This window comes from Panthera uncia (genome assembly GCF_023721935.1).
Source record: "Panthera uncia isolate 11264 chromosome B2 unlocalized genomic scaffold, Puncia_PCG_1.0 HiC_scaffold_24, whole genome shotgun sequence".
NCBI classification, from domain to species: domain Eukaryota; kingdom Metazoa; phylum Chordata; class Mammalia; order Carnivora; family Felidae; genus Panthera; species Panthera uncia.
This window is the reverse complement of record NW_026057580.1, coordinates 97,557,609-97,578,095: the sequence shown is the minus strand read 5'-3', so window position 1 is coordinate 97,578,095 and position 20,487 is coordinate 97,557,609. Positions and strand designations below refer to the sequence as shown.

The 20,487-nt window shown below is 40.9% G+C and overlaps 1 protein-coding gene and 1 long non-coding RNA gene across 4 annotated transcripts in view; one reads left to right on the top strand and one right to left on the bottom strand.

Moving 5' to 3' along the window:
- LOC125938977 (uncharacterized) overlaps nt 1-6,575 on the top strand; it is a 42,714-nt gene extending 36,139 nt beyond the window's left edge. The window contains exons 2-3 of the long non-coding RNA XR_007462876.1: nt 5,184-5,243; nt 6,242-6,575. This is a non-coding gene — a long non-coding RNA (uncharacterized LOC125938977). The remainder of the gene's footprint in view (nt 1-5,183; nt 5,244-6,241) is intronic.
- A 7-nt stretch (nt 6,576-6,582) lies between these two features.
- Nucleotides 6,583-20,487, bottom strand: part of AIG1 (androgen induced 1) — a 246,788-nt gene continuing 232,883 nt past the window's right edge. The window contains exons 5-6 of one of the 3 annotated variants that reach the window (XM_049654476.1): nt 13,169-13,332; nt 6,583-7,269 (exon numbers count right to left, since the gene is read on the bottom strand). In XM_049654476.1, the coding sequence (XP_049510433.1) occupies nt 7,232-7,269; nt 13,169-13,332 (202 nt within the window). In that variant the 3' untranslated portion in view covers nt 6,583-7,231. Of the gene's footprint in view, nt 7,270-7,299; nt 9,174-10,562; nt 13,333-20,487 lie in introns of those variants that run through there. The other 2 variants (XM_049654475.1, XM_049654474.1) reach the window with 2 other exon arrangements.

Genomic DNA, 20,487 nt, shown 5'->3' with positions numbered 1-20,487 from the left:
ATTTCTGTACATTAATTTTGTATCATACGACTGCTGAATTCATGTATCAGTTCTAGCAGACTTTTGGTGGAGTCTATTGGGTTTTCCATGTATAGTATCATGTCATCTGCAAAAAGTGAAAGCTTGACTTCATCTTTGCCAATTTCAATGCCTTTGACTTCATTTTGTTGTCTGATTGCTGATGCTAGCACTTCCAACACTATGTTAAACAACAGCGGTGAGAGTGACACCCCTGTTGTCCTCCTGATCTCAGGGGGAAAGCTCTCAGTTTTTCCCCATTGAGGATGATATTAGCTGTGGGCTTTTCATAAATGGCTTTTATGACGTTGAAGTATGTTCCTTCTATCCTGACTTTCTTGAGGGCTTTTATTAAGAAAGGATGCTGAATTTTGTCAAATCCTTTTTCTGCATCGATTGACAGGATCATATGGTTCTTATCTTTTTTTTTTTATTAATGTGATGTATCACATTGATTGATTTGTGAATATTGAACTAGCCCTGCAGCCCAGAATGAATCCCAGTTGATCATGGTGAATAATTCTTTTTATATGCTGTTCAATTCGATTTGCTAGTATCTTGTTGAGAATTTTTGCATCCATAGTCATCAGGGATATTGGCTTGTAGTTCTCTTTTTTTGCTGGGTCGCTGTCTGGTTTAGGAATCAAAGTAATGCTGGCTTCATAGAATGAGTCTGGAAGTTTTCCTTCCCTTTCTATTTTTTGGAACAGTTTGAGAAGGATAGGTGTTATCTCTGCTTTAAATGTCTGGTAGAATTCCCCAGGGAAGCAATCTGGTCCTGGACTCTTATTTGTTGGGAGATTTTTGATAACCAATTCAGTTTCTTCACTGGTTGTGGGTCTGTTCAAATTTTCTATTTCTTCCTGTTTGAGTTTTGGGAGTGTGTGGGTGTTTAGGAATTTGTCCATTTCTTCCAGGTTGTCCAATTTGTTGGCATATAGTTTTTCATAGTATTCCATGATAATTGCTTGTATTTATGAGGGATTGGTTGTAATAATTCCATTTTCATTCATGATTTTTTTCTATTTGGGTCATCTCCCTTTTCTTTTGGAGAAGCCTGGCTAGAGGTTTATCAATTTTGTTTATTTTTTCAAAAAACCAACTCTTGGTTTCATTGATTTGCTCTACTGTTTTTTTAGATTCCATATTGTTTATTTCTTCTCTGATCTTTATTATTCCTCTTCTTCTGCTGGGTTTGGGGTGTCTTTGCTGTTCTGCTTCTGTTTCCTTTAGGTGTGCTGTTAGATTTTGTATTCGGGATTTTTCTTGTTTCTTGAGATAGGCCTGGATTGCAATGTATTTTCCTCTCAGGACTGTCTTCACTGCATCCCAAAGCATTTGGATTGTTGTATTTTAATTTTCATTTGTTTCCATATATTTTTAAATTTCTTCTCTAATTGCCTGGTTGACCCATTCATTCTTTAGTAGGATGTTCTTTAACCTCCATGCTTTTGGAGGTTTTCCAGACTTTTTCCTGTGGTTGATATCAAGTTTCATAGCATTATGATCTGAAAGTGTGCATGGTATGATCTCAATTGTTTTATACTTATTAAGGGCTGTTTTGTGACCCAGTATGTGATCTTTCTTGGAGAATGTTCCATGTGCACTCGAGAACGAGGTATATTCTGTTGCTTTGGGATACAGAGTTCTAAATATATCTGTCAAGTCCATCTGATCCAATATATCATTCAGGGCCCTTGTTTCTTTATTGATTCTCTGTCTAGATTTTCTGTCCCTTTTTGTAAGTGGAGTGTTAAAGTCTCCTGCAATTACCACATTCTTATCAATAAGGTTGCTTATGTTTGTGATTACTTGTTTTATATATTTGGGTGCTTTGAATTCGGTGCATAGACATTTATAATTGTTAGCTCTTCCTGATGGAAAGGCCCTGTAATTATCATATAATGCCCTTCTTCATCTCTTGTTACAGCCTTTAATTTAAAGTCTAGTTTGTCTGATATAAGTATGGCTACTCCAGCTTTCTTTTGACTTCCAGTAGCATGATAGATAGTTCTCCATCCCCTCACTTTCAATCTGAAGGTGTCCTCAGGTCTAAAATGAGTCTCTTGTAGACAGCAAATAGATGGGTCTTGGTTTTTTTTTTATCCATTCTGATACCCTATGTCTTTTGGTTGGAGCCTTTAGTCCATTTACATTCAGTGTTATTATTGAAAGATACGGGTTTAGAGTCATTGTGTTACCTGTAGGTTTCATGCTTGTACTGGTGTCTTTGGTACTTTGTGATCCCAGCAACATTTCACTCACAGATTCCCCCTTAGGATCTCTTGTAGGGCTGGTTTAGTGGTGATGAATTCCTTCAGTTTTTGCTTGTTTTGGAAAACCTTTATCTCTCCTTCTATCTGAATGACAGACTTGCTGGGTAAAGGATTCTCGGCTGCATAATTTTTTTCTGTTCATCACATTGAAGATTTCCTGCCATTCCTTTCTGGCCTGCCAAGTTTCAGTAGATAGGTCTGCTACTACCCTTATGTGTCTACCTTTGTACGTCAAGGCCCATTTATTTCTAGCTGCTTTCAGAATTCTCTCGTTATCCTTGCATTTTGCCAGTTTCACTATGATATGTCATGCAGAAGATCGATTCAAGTTATGTCTGAAGGGAGTTCTCTGTGCCTCTTGGATTTCAATGCCTATTTCCTTCCCCAGATCAGAGAAGTTCTCAGCTATGATTTGTTCAAGTACACCTTCAGCCCCTTTCTCTCTCTCTTCTTCTTCTGGAATTCCTATGATACAGATATTGTTCTGTTTGATTCCATCACTTAGTTCTCTAAATCTCCCCTCACACTCCTGGATTTTTAAAATCTTTTTCTCAGCTTCCTTTTTTCCCATAATGTTGTCTTCTAATTCACCTTTTCTCTCCTCTGTCTCTTCAATCTGTGCAGTGGCCACCTCCATTTATTTTGCACCTCATTTATAGCATTTTAAAATTCATCATGACTATTTTTTAGTCCCTTGACCTCTGTAGCAATAGATTCTTTGCTGTCCTCTATGCTTTTTTCAAGCCCAGCGATTAATTTTATGACTATTATTCTAAATTCTTGTTCTGTTATGTTGCTGAAATCGGTTTTGATCAATTCGTTAGCTGTCGCTACTTCCTGGAATTTCTTTTGAGGAGAATTCTTCTGTTTTGTCATTTTGTCTAGTTTTCTGTCCCTTATGCATTTTAAAAGTTTGTGTGCTCCGCACCTGTGAGCACCGCTCTATTGAAAGAGGGTCATACACCGTCCAGAGCCTGGCCCTTCAGGAGGTGTTTTTTCAGAGATTGTTACTTGCTCTCTGTTGTTGTGACTTTGGTTATTTTATTACCCTACTCATAGTGATATTTTTGACCCTCCACCAGGTGTGCTTTGATTTGTTCCTTGGAGTAGCCCTGTAAAGGAAAACAGGTAGACAAACAGGAGACAAAAACACGCAAACACACGAATAACACAAACAAATAAACACAAACAAAAAACTAAAGACTAGAAACGAAAAACCCCAAAACACCAACTACAAGTAAAGAGGGTGGAGGCGGTGCTGATGAATGAGCACATACAAGGAGAGAAATGCATGGAGGGGGTAGAAAAAATAAACACTGATTTAGGCAGAGAGACTAAAAGGCTTAATCCGGAGAGAGAGAAGGGAAATTAAAGAAGGAGGCGGGGAAAATGAAACGAAGATAAAGTTACCCAGACAGAGAAATTATTTGGCTTGATTATTCCAGAGAGAAAGGAGTGTAAAGAAGGAGGTGGAGAACATGTTATCAAGACAATGGATTAAATATATCTGTTTAGAGAGACCAATAACCAGAGTAACCAGCCTAGGGGAGAGAGAGAAGAGATAAGGAGGAGAAAGGGGGAGTAGAATATATTTATATATCCAGAGTTGACCTAGAGTTAATCCAGGCAATGCTGCATCACTTGTCAGGAGTAGCTGTCTGCAGGGTCTGTTCCGATCTGGTGGCTACGCAGTTACCCAGCACAAGGGGGCGTGGTTTGGCGTAATGTGGACCCACCTCGCTATGGGCAGGGGAGTGATCCCTGAGGCCCCGCCTTGGTTGGGGCGGGGAGACGGTGATCCCTCAGTCTCTTCTCCACGGAGTCCCCCCGGTGGACTCAGTTTGAGTCGTCCTCACTCGGCGGGCCCAGACGAGGCGGTTCTTTCTTGCTCCGCCAACTCCCCTGACCCTGCGCTTGGCTAGGATTCAAAGTCCCGCTCTGCGCATTCTGGCGCTGGGGAAGCGCCTCTCAGTGTGGTGATATGTGGTCTCGGCTGGTTTTGTCTGTGTCCCCCGCACGTCGGGGAGGACCGCCTTCTACTGTGGACTGAGCCACTGCCCTCCCCGGGAGCCCCCGGGGGGCGGACGCAGGCAGGCTTTGTCTTTTCCCACGGCACTCCAGGGAAACGGCCACCTTTTCCTCCTGCAGACTGAGCCCTCGGCCCAGCCACTGCGCCCGGGGTGGTGGACGCAGGCAGGTTCTGTGCTATCGCGCAGCCCTCCAGGGAGGGCACCACTTTCTCCAGCATGCGGACTGAGCCCTGACCTACCACGGTGCCCAGGGCTGGCGCCCCTCCTCTCCAGGTGTGCTAATAGGGAGCCCGCCCCAGTCCAGAGAAAGCCCCGCAGAGATCAGATGCCTCTCAGTCTCAATCCGAGGTCTTTCTCCTGTCCAGCTACGGTCCTGCACTTCCCTACCCGCTCTTTCTCTTCCCTTTGTCTCTCCGCAGAAGGGGGTCCCTCCCCTCCATGCCCACAGGGCCTTTTTTTATGTCCCCCAGTTGGCAGTTACCCACCTATCTTTTTTCCAGCTTCCCCATTTTCTTCCTAGTGGATTCAAGTCTCTTTTCCTCCCAGGCTCTGGTGTTCAAAGTCCTTTGGCTTCTACACGTCTTTGTTTGAGAGACACGGGAAGTATGGATTCCCCCTACTTCTCCACCATATTGGCCACAACTCTCATTATCTTATTTCTGACCTTAAAAGGGAATATCTCATGATATGGCATGTTTTTATATTATTAATGTTATTATCAGAAATAACTTAAAATTTCCCAAATGGTTTGGGGCAACTATGGAGAGAATCATGTAATTTTTTTTTTCTTTTGTGCATTAGAGTGGTCCCCCACTTATCTGAGTTTTCACTATTCATCGTTGTACTTTCCATATTTCAGTTACCCACAGTCATGTGTTATTCACCTCACCTCATGCTCTCACATCCATCAGGAGAAGGGGTGAGTACAGTAAGAAGATTTCACGTAACTTGTATGTCAGTATATTGTTATAATTGTTTTATTTTATTATTATTGCTGTTAATCTCTTGTGCCTAATTTATAAATTTAAACTTTATCATAGGCATATATGTGGAGGAAAAAACATAGTATATATACAGTTTGGTACTATGTATAGCTTTGGGCACCCACTGGGGGTCCTGGAAGGTAGCCCCTGCAGATGAGGGGGGATGATTTTATTGAGAATGTTTTTGAATAAAAATCTTAGTATTAAGCCATCCTTAAATTTTAAGAGTAAATCTTATTCAGTTTTGAAAAATTATTTATATAGGACTGGATTTATGTTGCGGATACCTTAGTTAAAGCGAATGAAAATTTTTATTTTGCTACATTGGCTTTATTTTGACGATTATATTAACTTTGATAAATAATTTGGGAAGTGTTTCATCATTCTGTAATCTTGGAACAGTTTAAATAACATGAGGGTTGTTACTTGAAAGTTTTCAAGGACTTGCTCATAAAACACTCTGGACCCAACTCCTTTTTTGGAGATAGTTATTTGAACATTTAAAAAAAAGTCTCCCATGAATATCAGTCTATTACAGCTTTCCAGTTCTTATTGAATCCATTTACTTGAAAATTGCACATTTCATTGGGTTCTAAGAATTTGTTGCCATAGAGCTATAAAGTTTATTTTTATAATTAATCTGTTTCATACTGTTTATATTGCCAAGTATTTGTGTTTCTCTCTCTAGTGTGCATATTTTAATGATATTTGTATAGATGAAATACTCTATTAATCAATTTACTTATGTATCAATTCCACTGTTATTTTCCTGCTGTCTTACTTAATTTCTGCTTTTATTTTGATTAGTTTTTCCTTACATTTCTCTAAGATTTATTTTTATGTGTTCTCTACTCCATGTTCTGCATTAGTATTATTTTAAAATAATTATAGTCAAAGACTTTGTAAATTAAATTTAAAAAATTATTCTTTTTAGGTTTATCAAAAAGATACACATTTTGGGGGTACCCTGGTGTCTCAGCTGGCTAAGTGTCTGGCTTCAGCTCGGGTTGTGGATCTCATGGTTCGTGAGTTTGAGCCCCACGTCAGGCTCTGTGCTGACAGCTCAGAGCCTGGAGCCTGCTTTGGATTCTGTGTCTCCCTCTCTCTTCCCACCCCCTTCAAAAATAAATAAATATTAAAAAAATTTTTTTTAAAAGATACACATTTTTAAAATCAGAAAATTATTAAGACCTATGTTCAGTAAACCCATTTTCAAGAGGTAATAGAAACAAAATAAGAGAGGAGACACCAATGTTCAATACACCATGCATCAGATTGGGGTTACTTGGTCTTTATTAAAGTTTGTTTGCATATATGAAAAGTTTCACAAGATTAAGTCATGAGATCCAGATACACTTAGGCTTTGACTAACTTCATGTGATTATTACTAACATTGCCTGTTTGAAGCAATGGTGACATTATTGCAATACAGACCATCCAGCATATTTCCTCCAGACTTGCCCTGTGGTCCAGGGTCCTTATCCAGCCACCTGCAGGACTCAATACGCAAATGCCTTGCTTTACATCTATCCCTTTGATTTTCACGTATTTCTCAACAAGAAACACAACCGAGTTGTATTCTTCCTCAATTAAATGGAATCACAATTGCAAAAATTAAAATCCAATGACCAATTTTAGTTTTAAAAACTAGAAGAGGAAAAAAAAAGATGTTATTATCAGTAATGACTTTGGAAAGTCTTCTTTAAAACATAATGAGGGCAAGTTATTTTGGAAATAACTGTATCCTATTCTTATATAAGCGTCTCTATAAAGGTGCCCCCCCCCCCCCCCCCCCGGGGCAGGGAGGCCAAGGTGAATTCCATCCACTGCTTTCTTTGCCGCTTCCTCTCCTGTATTGCCAATGCCCAGGGGGTAAGAGTCCTCAATGGTGGCTCAATCCAGCTCTTTCATTTAGACTTAGCTCTCATTCCAATTTAGGCTTCTCTTTCTCTTCTTCCATACCTAGAAATTCAGGCAAAGTACTTTATTTTAACATCAGATTAAACTGTGAGCAGCTTCGCCAAGGCTGCTCAAAAAACCCCTCTCCTCTCCGCACATGTCTCCCCATCCACTCTGTTGTACCCACTCCCTTTCTCCTAGCTAAGAAGGAAAATCCTTTCCAACTTTCTCCTGAAACTTCTTTAGTGACCTCTGTCCCCACCCTTTACCTTGACATCAGGACACACCCAGGTCTTATGGCATCTGGGAGTGAGGGATGCAAGTCAATTCTTGACTCATTGAGTCTGTACAGAAACCCCCAGCAGACCGCTTTGTAACCAGCTTCTAACATTGGAAGGTGTACAGCTGATGAGTCTCAAACAGACCTTACTTATTTTGATTTTGGTCCTGTTTCTTCTCAAGGCAAAGACTCTGGATTTTCAAAAGTGAAGAAAAAAAATGTTTGTTTTAACTCACCGAGAGCTTGCTAGGCAGTTAGGCACAAGAACTGTTTATTTCCATACCTTTGTGTACTTAAACTCAAGTTCTCCCTCTATTCACCCCACTTCTGGGAGAACTATGTTTTACCTCCTGAGAGACTCATATGTACTGGACCAGTAAGACCTCTGCCTGTGGTCTGTAGTGAATAGTTAGTTAATGATGTTTTGTTTTCCTGGAGATGAAAATGTTGAAGTCATTGTCATGCATTCAAGCTAAACTGGTAAATGCTCCCCGCTTCTTTCTTTTGCTTCTTGCTAAATATTATTCATCTGAAACCAAATTCTCAGACTTTTTGCTCGAAACAAAAGAACTCCACATATTGCTTTGCAGCTTTTATTGGTATTCTTTTACAAGTCGTAAGCTCTCTGAAGGCAGAGCCCTTAACTGTTTTGTTTCTGATAATATCCCTAGCACCTAACACAGTGCCTGACTGACAGTAGGAGCTCATTTAATCATTATGGAATCAGTTGATAAACAATGAATACGAGGAAGGCCTCAGAAGGCTATGCTAGTGGGAAAGCAGAATAAAATAAGGAACTTCACAATATAAAAAAATGTAAAGCCTCATCCCAGGGGGTTACTCTCACAGGGCTCATATTAGGGAGGATTCCCCTTCCCCTCAGCACCCAGCTCCCGGTATTTGTTTTGTGGGGCCAGGGCGGTGGTGGTGGGAATGTGGGTAACATGCTCTGAACAGGTGTCCTTAGACAGTCTTTCAGGTTTGGTTTTCATGACTAAGGAACTGGCACAGATCTGTAACACGTCTTCCAAAGTGCTTCTCAGAAATCATATTAAGGAAAACTTCAGATTGAGGAGTAAGGACATCTGAAGGGAGGAGGAATAGGGTTAAGGGGGAGAAGGCCAGGAGATGCCTTAGTTGTTGGTAACCAAGGCAAAGGCAGAAAAACACAACAGGGATTCCTTTCAAGCAGCACACATGACTTGGGTCCCAACTTTGTCCCATGTTCCCTCTCCTGTGGAGAAGCTCTCAGGAACTAATAACTGCTTGCTTTTCCTTAAAGTCTGTTTCCTCCTAAGTGTTCTCCTGCAGATGGGTTGACTTGGCAGCGACAGTGGAATCTTCAAAAGCGGGGGTGGAGAACAGGGGGTGTTCATTGACCCAGACAGGAAAAATGGCTCCCCACCTACTTTAGTTTGGCAGCTTTGAGGTAGAGGGAAAAAATTAGACAGCTGTAAATAATATTTGGAAGAACCAGAGGTATAATTTCCACACAAATAGCAGAAAGAAACCTGTCACAAAGCTAAGGCAGGACGTGCTTTTGGGAACCTGGAGGAAGAGCTGATTGACCCTGAGAGAGTTAGTCACATGTGATTCCCCTAGGCTGGGAGAAGGGCTCAACCAGAGGGCAGTGCTGGGACACTGCAGGCCTGGGTGGGCCTGGGTGGGCCATGAGCTGGATGGGCAGCTGCGGGAGAAAAAAAGAAAGAGGGTTTCTGTCATAAAGATCTGGCTCCAACCTCCTTTCTCTTTTGCTCGTCTCTCTCCTCACCCCAACCTTTCACTTTTGGACACTCATTTCTGGTCGTATTAAGTTTTACTTTAATAAGATTGGTCACCCCAGTTAGACACACTGGAATTGGAATAAATTCTTAGCTTAAGTACAGAAATATCTCAGCTGTTACAGGTTGAATTGTGTCCTCCCACCACCGTGCCCCCAAATTCATATGTTGAAGTCCTAACCTCAGAGCCTAACCTCAGAGAGAAGGCCAAGGGGGGTGGCAGGACGACCATTTGCTAAAGAGATGAGGGCATGCCATTCGTGGATCCAATTAACCATTTCAGCAGCAGCCAGGAGAGATTTGTGGGGGACCTTCTTGTCTGATGATGTGGACCTCTGTGGATTGCATGGGAAGCCAAAAAGGTTTTTGAGAATTTTGTGCCAGCAGAAACCCTGCCAGCCTGAACTAAAAGGGACAGAGGCAGCATGAAATGAAAGAAGAATGACTTCTAAGGTGGTTCAGGGGCTAGTCTTCTCCAGAGGGTAAGGCTTCCACCCAGGGGCAAGGGCAAGTGGCCCGAGGATGGAGTATTCAGCCAAAGACGATCATTCTCAAGCCTTTAAATCTAATAGAATTTGCCCTGTTACATTTCACACTTGGTTGGGATCTGTGACGCCCTTGCCTGCTGTGATTTCTCCTTTTTGGAAAGGGTGTGTATATTCTGTGCCTGTCTCACTATTATGTTTGGGAAGCAGATAACTTTCTGTCTGGCTTCACAGGTTCACAACTGAAAAGCAATTGTGCTTCAAGATGAATTATACCCCAAGTCTTAACCAGACCTGATTTAGATGATATTTAAGATGAGATTTTAGATCTAAGAGTTGATGCTGGAAAGACTTTTGGGGCTCTTGGGAATGTATTTTGTATGAATGAAGGACATGAATTTTGGGGTCAGAAGGCAGAGTGTTGTGGGTGGAATTGTGTCTCCACACACCTAACCCCCAGTACCTCAGAATGTGATTGTATTTGGAGATAAGGTCTTTACCAAGTAAAAATGAAGTTATTGGGGTGGACCCTAATCAAATATGGCCATTGTCTTTATAGAAAGGGTAAATTTGGAGACAGCCTCACACACAGGGACAACTGTCATGTGAACATGAAGATGGTCATCTACAAGCTAAGGAGAGAGGCCTGGAAGAGATCCCTCCCTCATGGTTCTCAGAAGGAACCTTTCCTGCCAATACCTTCATTTTGGTCTTCTGGCCTCCAGAGCTGTGAGACATTGCATTTCTATTGTTTAAGTCATCCAGCTTTTGCTGGGTTTAAGTCACCCTGTACTTTGCTGTAGCAGCCCTAGCAAACCATTACAAGAGTCACAACTCCACTTAGAGTTACTTTTCTTTAAAAACAGCAAATGCTTACATATAAATTTAGCCTATTTAAGGGCTTTTTGTTCATTGTTCTTATCAAGTTGGTCTATTTTGTTATTTTATGAAGTAGGTCCATGGGTCTTAGTGAGGTTTCTAGCCTCTCATGGGTCTGGATTTCCAATGGTGACAATCTGATGGCTCAGTAAAAGTAACACTGGACCGGACATTATGCAGAAGGTGTTGGCTCTGCCACCACCTATATTGGTGGGTCACCTAGAATTTCCAGGCTCAGCTGCTTCTTAGTAAAAAAGCCAGCTTTTCTGGGTTTCTAATATCCTATTCTGTTCAATGATTCTCTAATAATGTGATTTTGTCTCGAAGTTGAAGTCAACATTGCATCACCAAGTGGAGGAAGTGAAGCCATTAAAAATCATTATGGATACAAGGAAGGGGGCTCCGTGTGATATCCCTGCTTCTTGGCGGATTTTGTTTTGGACGTAGTAAATGTACTCAGGATTCTAACACTCTCCCTGACTGTATTCAGTTCATTGCAACACACGCAAACACACACACACATACGGCACATACTGCTTTTAATCAGCACTTTCGAATTTAACCATGTATGGAAACAGGCAGCTAATGTAGTGGAGCAAAGTGGCCAGGTGAAAACTAGGAACACTTAAGGAGCCAGCTCTAGGGGGCAACTGATCCATTGTTGCCATAAGTGGGCTTGGTGGGCCTGGTGTTGCCAGATCTTAAAAAAGTATCTGATAAGCTGGTGAATCTGGCCTGTATGTATAATCTCCCAATTTTTAAATGTTGGTTCAAAAAGAAAAATCCCACCACGTAGGTCTAACAAAACTTTTGGCAAGTAAATTTGGGGGGAGGCCATCAGTTTGCAATCCTTCTCATAGATGAGAAAAATGTGTCCACTTGACATGAAACATCTGCCTTTGTGGAATTAACTAGATGGTCCCATGTAGATAAAATTAATCTCCATACCTAAAATGAGTTATGGAATATGAGTCAACCTTACTTAAGAGAATGGCCCAAATTAAATTGAACAGATCATTAAAAAAACCCTGAGTTTCACTATTCATTTTTAACTTCTCACTTAGAGCTGCTAAAGAGCAGTATTCTATGAATCCATACCGGATTTTTCTCTTTCCTGGTCTTCAGGCCATCTTCTCTTAGGAGTAGCAGAACAATGGCCAAATGACCATTGGAATCAAGCTAAATCAAGGGGAAAGAGTCATAAATACTTCCTGAATAACATATAGAAAGCATATTAGCCTACATTTAAATATGGCCTTTCTCCCAAGAAGCTGAGAAATGTTTACATTTTGTTCTCAAAATATTTCTGCAAGTTAGCTAAATACTTTCATAAGTTAACTAATAAAGATTACTATTCCCATTAAACAGAGAAGGAATTATTAAAAGATTAATTTCTGGTTTCCCAAGCTGTGGCCTGAACTGAATGAAACATTTTGACACTTTTTCTAATAGACCACTTATTAAAATTAAGCCAGCTGCCGAGAAAAGAAATCCTTAAATTCCTCCTGGCCACTTACCATTGGCCAATGCCTTGACACACAATCTTAGAAGGTCCACACACAAAAAAGTCCAATTTGGTAACCATGCAACGACTGTGTTTTATTTGTCTAATAAGATCCGGTTCCTGGCACAGTGTCTGGCACAACGTAGGGTGCTCAGTGTTTGTGGAACAGAGATCATTTGCGAGGGATGTCTAGAATGTTGTGATTCTATTGGCGGAGATGCCCAGAACTCTCCAAAATTCCCAAACCATTTTGCCTTTGGAAACACTTTCATGCAGGACTCAAACCACTACATACGGTGCTGTTGCTTTTTCCACCTTCCCATTTGTTATGTTATCTTACATACGCTTTGGACAGGGGTTTGCACAGCTTGGGTAAGATTACGTGCCTTGCCAAGATAGAGGCGCTGCCGTAAACAGAAACAAAAGATAAATCAAGTCATAGGTTAAGAGAGTTTCTACAGCAATGAAGTATTATTACCTTTACTGCCTGTACCTCTTTGTCACCTCCAGCCCTTGAATATGACAGTCACTGGTGAATCACAGTGGCCACAGGTAGTCTGAGCTGCTTGGGGTTCTAGCAGAACAGTGGGGGAGACCTCTCTGAAGCTACTGCACCCACACAAGGGATGGTGTAAGAAGCGGAGGTCTGGGTGGCTTTTAATGAGACTATTTGGTTACATTTAATATTTTATCTATTTAATTGGGGGAGGTCCCTTTAGCTAAAGCAGTATTTTCTGATCAGAGTGAAGTTCCTAAATTTTTGTTGTTGTTGTTAACGCTACATTTCTCCCTATAAAATTTTATAGACATGCTTCTTTTCTCTGAGATTTGGATGTTTTACTAGCTAATAAGACAAAGTGAGTAATAAACCTTTCAGGTAACTGCCAGCGGCTCTTAAATTAACACTGTGTAGTTATAAAAATGAAACTCTTCATAAGTGATCCTTGGCTACAATGGAATTTTCCTTCAGTGTCGGCACACACTCTTTTAGACAGCAGTTCTCCTGCTTTATGCTCCCCTAAACAATACTTACTTCTCTGTGTATCCCAGATATAGCTGTTCAGAACTTCTCCCAGCAGGTACAAAAAGTTCATTAAGATGGTTGTAGACCCAAAGAAGATGATTCTGGCTCCTGGGCCAATGTGTTCCAGGAAAGGATACACCCACATCCCAGTTACGTGATGCACCCAGCACACCCTGCAATAGAATTGGAAAGGAGACAAAGACAGGAGTTCCTCTCATGTCAGATTTCAAACTCCTGTTATTGTGAATATGGACCCTCCACTCACACCACTCTTCAGCAATGTGTGTCACAACTTCGCTTCTGACACTCAGGAGTTACCAGGAAGTTTGTTGTTGTTTGTTTGTTTTCTTATACTTTTTATTCTAAAATAATTTTAGACTCACAGAGGAGTTGCAAATATGGTACAGAGAGTTCCAGTAAGCCCTTCACCTCAGCTTCCCTGAATGTTAACGACTTGTATAACCATGGCACAATTAACTAAGGCGAAGCCATTCGCATTTGTACCACATTTCTAACTGGACTGCAGACTTTTTTCGGAATTCCCATTTCCCCACGAATGCCCTTTTTCTGGTCCAGGGTCCCACGTGTCTCCTCTTAGTCCCATCTTAGTCTCCTCCAATCTGGCAGTTCTTTGGTTTCTCCTTGTCTTTCCTGACATTTGATGGGTTCTGGTCAGGTATTTGAAACGTGTTTCTCTACCGACAGAGCCATCCTGTAACCTCACCGGCACTTGGCTTCCTACCACCTGGATCGTTGGCTCCTGTATTTGTTTCTTTCCTTGTTTTCCCCTAGTGCACGTAATACTTGCTTGTAATCATTCTATTTGTGTTCCGGAGATATTTTGGGTTCAGTGGGAATACAACATCATTAATCTCCACTGTTTTCAAAAGTTTAGTTAGAATTTTTACTCACCTGGTTTGGTCTCGACACAACTGTAAAAAGCAATTTTCCGAAACATTCTTGGGTTCATCACTTGATAACTGCTGTCGATTTTGAAGACTAATTATAATATAAATAATATTATTGCAGGAGGAATAAGTATTACTTTTGATACTTATGTGTTTTGGGGTCATCTTCCTTATCACCCACGGCTTCACTCATTGTTAAGCACCTTGTGTATCTATTACCTATATATTTACCGCACTGACGCGAGAACCCTGGGGATATTTATCTTAGAGCTTGCTGTCTCAGTGAGGGTGATACCACTCCCCCTCAAAGAGGTGAAAATTGGTTCTGACAGGGTGGTGAAGAAATCTTACTGTTTTTATGTGTTAAGCACAGACACATACACACACAGAACATAAACAGGTACACAGTACATCTGTGGTGTTGACATTTCATGGGCCAAGCTAGTCCACATCGGTATAAATCCAAAAGAACTGAACTGAAAGCAAGAACATAAACAAATATTTGTACCCCAATGTTCACAGCAGCACCATTCACAATAGCCAAAAGGTGTGGAAACGGTGCAGGTGTACATCTAGGATGGATGGATACACAAGCCTGGTCTAGCCATACAATGTAATATTTTTCAGCCATGAAGAAGAACGACACTATGATACATGCTACAACATGACGGACCTTGAAAACATACTAAGTGAAAGAAGCCAGATGCAAAAGGACAAATAGTGTATGATTCCACCTATATGAGATACTAGAACAGGCAAATTCAGAGACAGGGAGTATAATAGAGGGGGGAGGGCTGGGGGGAGTGGGGAATAGGGAGTTAAGGTATAAGGAGTACAGAGTTTATGTCGGAGAAAATGAACATGTTTTGGATAAAGATGGTGGTGACGGTTACGTGACATTGTGAGTGTATTTAATGACACTGAGTTGTACAATTCTAAATGGTTAAAAGGATAAATACGCTGTGTATATTTTACCACAATACAACATTTTTATGGGTTGGAGATTGGGAACGAAAATTACCTAGAAAGGTCCCTTGGTGGGGTGTTCAATAAGGAAAGAAAGGTGGAGAAACATGGTCTTAGTGGGAAGAAATGGTCATTAGGTGCATCCAGGTCAGCTTGAATAACTGTTCAAACTAAAGGCTTTTTACCAAGAGAGGAAGCCAAGCAAGTCAAGAGTTTTGTTTCTTAAAAAGGTTGAAGGATTTGTGAGAATCAGCAGATATTAAATTTTTAGAACTACCCTATGGGATTCTTATGCATCATACTGTTTGTCCATAAATTAGAGGCAGTTTTCTCTTCCTAATCTTTTCTTCACTGGTGTAAGGAATGTTGTGTGCTCATCAAGTGGCTTATTAATTTCCATTGAGATAATATGCAATATCCCCAAAATGTAATACTATAAAGCTATAATTGACTTTGCAAATCAACTTATAAAATTATAATCTGACTCACCGCGAAACTGTTTCCTTAATTAGGCAAATTAGGAGCAATTCAAATTATGAATGCTAGTTACATTTTTTCTACCTGTTCCTGGCTTTCTACTTGCTTCTGGTAGCACGAACCTTTCACTGGCAGCTTTTGGTAATGTGTCTTATGCAGGCCTCTGCTCCTCAGACACTGTTTGCAGTGTACTTTTGGTCTGAATGGAACCATCTCATACTACTGAAGAGATATAACAACCACAACCATATCCTTCTATCTGTAGATGACTCCTACATTTACATCTCTAGTCTTGACCTCCCCCTGATTTCCAGAGTTCGATACTCAGGTGCCCACCACACATCTCCATGGGAGGATGCACCTCCAACCCAACACTTCCATGATGTCCTCATCATCCCTGCATCCTAATTCCTGCATGTGTCTCCCCGCCATCTAATAGCGAACATGCGTCTTCCACATCTTTCACTTCTCACATCAGTGATTACTACATTATTGCAGCAGTAGTTTGGGGCAGAAAATGTGGAGTCATTTCTGACTTTTCTTTTTCTCACAACCCACACCCAATCCATCCTTGGATCCCATTGGCTCTATTTTCCAAATAGACCCAAGACATCTACTTCTCACCATGGCCACCACTACTATCTGGGTTCAAGCCATCGTCATCTCTCACTGGAACTACTGCAAGAGCTTCCTATGTCTTTGTTTCTACCCTTGCTATTGTCTGTTCAGTAGGCCATTCTCATTGGAGCAGCCAGACTGATCTAGATTACATGCAAATCAGGTTGTGGCACTACTTTGCTCAAAACTCTTGCTTCCCCTCTCACTTAGACTAAAAGCCAGAGACCCCAGGTCGTTCTTCAGGGAACTACCTAGGCTTTTCTGACTACCGGGCACTTTTCTGACTTTTCCTCTTCTTCTTGCTCACTCCACTCCGGCCACACTGACTCCCTGGCCTTCCTTAAGAACATTGAGCACATTTTATGTGTTCCTGTGATTGGCACATTACTTCTTACCCCTATCTCCCCTACAGTATGTCCAATGTTCCCTTTTGTCCTTTGGTTTTCACTTAAAGGACACCTTCTCAATTAGGTCTTCCCAGGCCACTGCATCTAAAAGTTGCAGCCTTTGTCCTCAATCTTTCTATTCTCCATCTCTTTATTTTTCTCCCCAGCCAGTTAATTCACTGTATTTATTTTTACTTATCTGTTTATCATCTGTCCTATGAGCATAAGCATTTTTATATTTTTATCTGTTATGTTCATTGCTAGATTCTGTGGCCCTTGGAACAGTGTCTGGCACACAGGATGCACTCAATACTTATTTATTGAATTAATAACTGAATAAAGAAATACCAAAAACAACAACATAAGCCTTTACTATATGACAGGCACTTTGACAATAACTTTAAAAAAATAATTAAAAAAATCTCCCACCTCCCCCATCTCTATGCCTTTGGTCATCAGCAAAGCTTTTCTGTGGAGAACTAGATAGTAAATATTCTCAGTTTGGAGGCCATATGGTCTCTGTCACAACTCTCAATTCTGCCATTTAGTGCAAAAGTAGCTACAGACAGTATGTGAACAAAAGAGTGAGGTTGTGTTCCCAAAAAAAAAAAAAAACCAAAAACAGTGGAAATGTAAAATTCTCAGGGCAGGGGAGTGGAAAACCATTCTAAGTGTGGTGCTTTGATATGGTGTGTAATCTCCTTCACCTTATTCAACCACTGTATGAGGTACGATCCCCATTTTACAGGTAAAGAAGCTGAGACTGGACTAAAGAATGTGCAGGAAAAACAGCAAGCCTGGGAAAGGAATGATGCAGAACTGACTTCTTTTCTGCTTCATGGACTTGGTTCCCTAAATGAGGATTTTACTATAGTCTCCAAAATGAAGTGAGGCTTTTCTTTTTAACAAACGTTGTCTTCACTGCACCTCAGACACAGAAGTTGTGTTATGTGGGTTTCACTGGATTCGTGTGAATGATGCACCTACTTGTTCTGACAAGTTGTACTTTCGCCATTTGTTTCCTTGATAAGATCAGGGCTCAATTTCCGGCACAAAAATGACTCATGGCCTTGCTCATCTATCTGTGGAGAGTTCCCAGTTCTTGGTTGACTTTCAATTTCTATCTTGTTCTAAAGCCTTCCTGTCTTCGTGCCCAAATATTCTTTTTTTTTTTTTTTTAACATTTATTTATTTTTGAGACAGGGAGACACAGAGCATGAACAGGGGAGGGTCAGAGAGAGGGAGACACAGAATCTGAAACAGGCTCCAGGCTCCGAGCTGTCAGCACAGAGCCTGACGAGGGGCTCCAACTCACGGACCACGAGATCATGACCTGAGCCGAAGTCAGCCACTTAACCGACTGAGCCACCCAGGCGCCCCCCAAATAGCTTATTCTTAAGGTAATGACACCAATTTTAATTTTAGCCTAAAAATTTGATGCATGTGTGTGTGTGTACGCACATGTGCATATGCAGATATGCTGGTGTTCTAGTATCAGGATACTTCTGAGACTATCTATTTATTAAATATACCTCCATTTTAGTTCACTTTAATGTGCAATTAAAAAAAATGACATCTATTAATGCCTCCTATCTAAGTGCTGTGCTACACAGGTGTCTTTCGTTACAGCACAACCAAAAAGTTTCCATCAAATTCATAAATACTGTTCTTGATCTCTTCAAAGGCAAATTTCTCCAGGGAATCTGCACTCGTTGACTCCATATCTGTACTTTGAACTCATTCCTCCCACAACAGTCTGGCTTCTTGTCTTGATCCTCTACCAAAACAAAGCAGCTCATTGACATCAATTTCTCCTGGTTTTCCTCTTGTCTCTTTGGTCACTCTTCTTGGTTCTCTTTGTAAGTTCACCCTCCACTACCCAGCCAGGAAATGTTGAATTTCTTTAGAGTTTGGTTTTGAAGTCTTCTTCTCATGGTGTGCATTCTCAGTTAATGAATTCATTTATGTCCACTGCTTCATGTCTATAACCCCATACGTAGATATTTCACAAAACTGTGTCCTAATCCAGACCTCTCCTCTGTTTCAGAGAAGTCTATCAAACGGTCCTTAAAACACCTTAAGCATACCTCAAAATCCATACATCTAAAGCCAAAGTCATGCTGTTCTCCCTCAAATGTGGTCTTCCTCTGGCATTCCTTCTATCTGCACACGGTACTACCACTCATTCAGTTTTGCAGCTCAAATCTGGGAGTCATCTTTGCTGCTTCTCTCTCTTTTGCATCACATATATTCAACCCATTATCTTATCCCGTCAAGGTTATCTCACACACACATCTCTCCACTGTGTTGATTTTTTTTTCCGTCTCCATCACCAGCATCTTAATTTGTGTTGTGATCATCTCTGTTTGGAGTACTGGAATAGTTTCTAGTCGTCTCCACATCTACTTTTGTCTCCTTCTGATCCATCCTCACAAGTGCCAGAGTAATCTTTTTGAGCCAGAAATCTGAATGCATTATATTCCTGCTTCAAATACATCAATGGCCTCTCACTGCTTTATGGTTAAAGACCTAAATTTTTAACGAAGTCCAGAGTGGTCATCATAGAGTGGCTTCTACCTGTCTCATAGTCCCTCTCATACATGGCTCGTATTTTCATTTGGTTCCTTGATTTTACCATATTCCTTTGTGCCATGTAAATTTTTATAAGTTCCTCCTTCTGCCTATGCTGTTAGTTTCCCATCCCTTAGACATACTTCTCCTTTATATCTTAGCTCAATCAATGTAATTTATCAGTCATCACTTGGCAGAATTTTCCTCAATCTATTAGATTAGGTCAGATTAACTCATACAGAGCACTGAATCTATTTTTAAGCTCTTCTTTTATTAGCACTTACATTTGAATGATATCTTTATTTGAATATGTCTCCCTGCCTAGAGTATTCTTTGAGGTGAGGGGCTGTGTCTATTTTTACTTATTGTATCACCAGCACTTATCATAATGTCTGTCACATAGTGGGAGAGTGAATGAATGAATTTGTAGCATTTAAGCTGTGATAGAAAGGATGAGTGAGAGTTGAACAAAGATGGAATACGTGTCCAAAGACCTGAAAACAAGGGAAAGTTCCCAGATATTCACGAAGAAAACATTTTTGTTGAGATCAAGGGAGAGAGGGCATGAGGGGGCAGGCAGATGCCAAACTGTAGGTGGCTTTTTAAGCCCTGGTAAGAATTACAGACTGTATTCTCCTGGGGACAACAGGAAGTCTTTGAACAGTAATGACTAAGTGTGAAACATATCAGTTGACCTGGAAACCAATGATATCAGAAATGGTGGTAGCCCAGATTGGAGCGGTAGCATTAGGAATGAAAATTAGCAGGTAGATTCAAGAAATATTTAGACCAGTGTCTATCAAACTGTAGGTCGTAAGCAGTGGCACGCTGGAGATGGTCAGGAGAGCTGGTTTTTGGATTTCGGGGATGTTTGCAAGCTCTTTGGTTGGTAGCTTAGATTCATCCATGGTGGGTATATTTACACCACAGACTCAAATGCTACACATCAGGTTCCCCCTCCCTTCCCTCCAGAAGAGATGGTTGCTAAACATTTGCCAGTAACCCATTAGTTACTAGCATTTTAAAAAGCAACAAAAGAAGAAAACATAGTAGAAACGTCAGAAAACTTTGCATAAAGTGATGATAAAAATTGCTTTGTGAAACTTGTGTTCCACTTTTGTGTGTGTGTGTGTGTGTGTGCGCGCGCGCGCGCGCGCGCACAGGCTAATGCATGCTGGCTGGGTCATGATGCAAAAGATGTTTCTTTTACTCACAGTAAAATAAATGTGAAAGACAATGATTTAGAAAATAGAATTAAGAGAACTTGGTGATTGATTGGATTTAGGCAGTGAGGGAAGTGAGATGAGCTAAGGATGAATCATAGATTCCTGGCTTGATTAACTGGGTGGAGAGTGCTGCCATTTCCTGAGATAGGGAATGCCATAAGGGAGCCCGTTTGAGG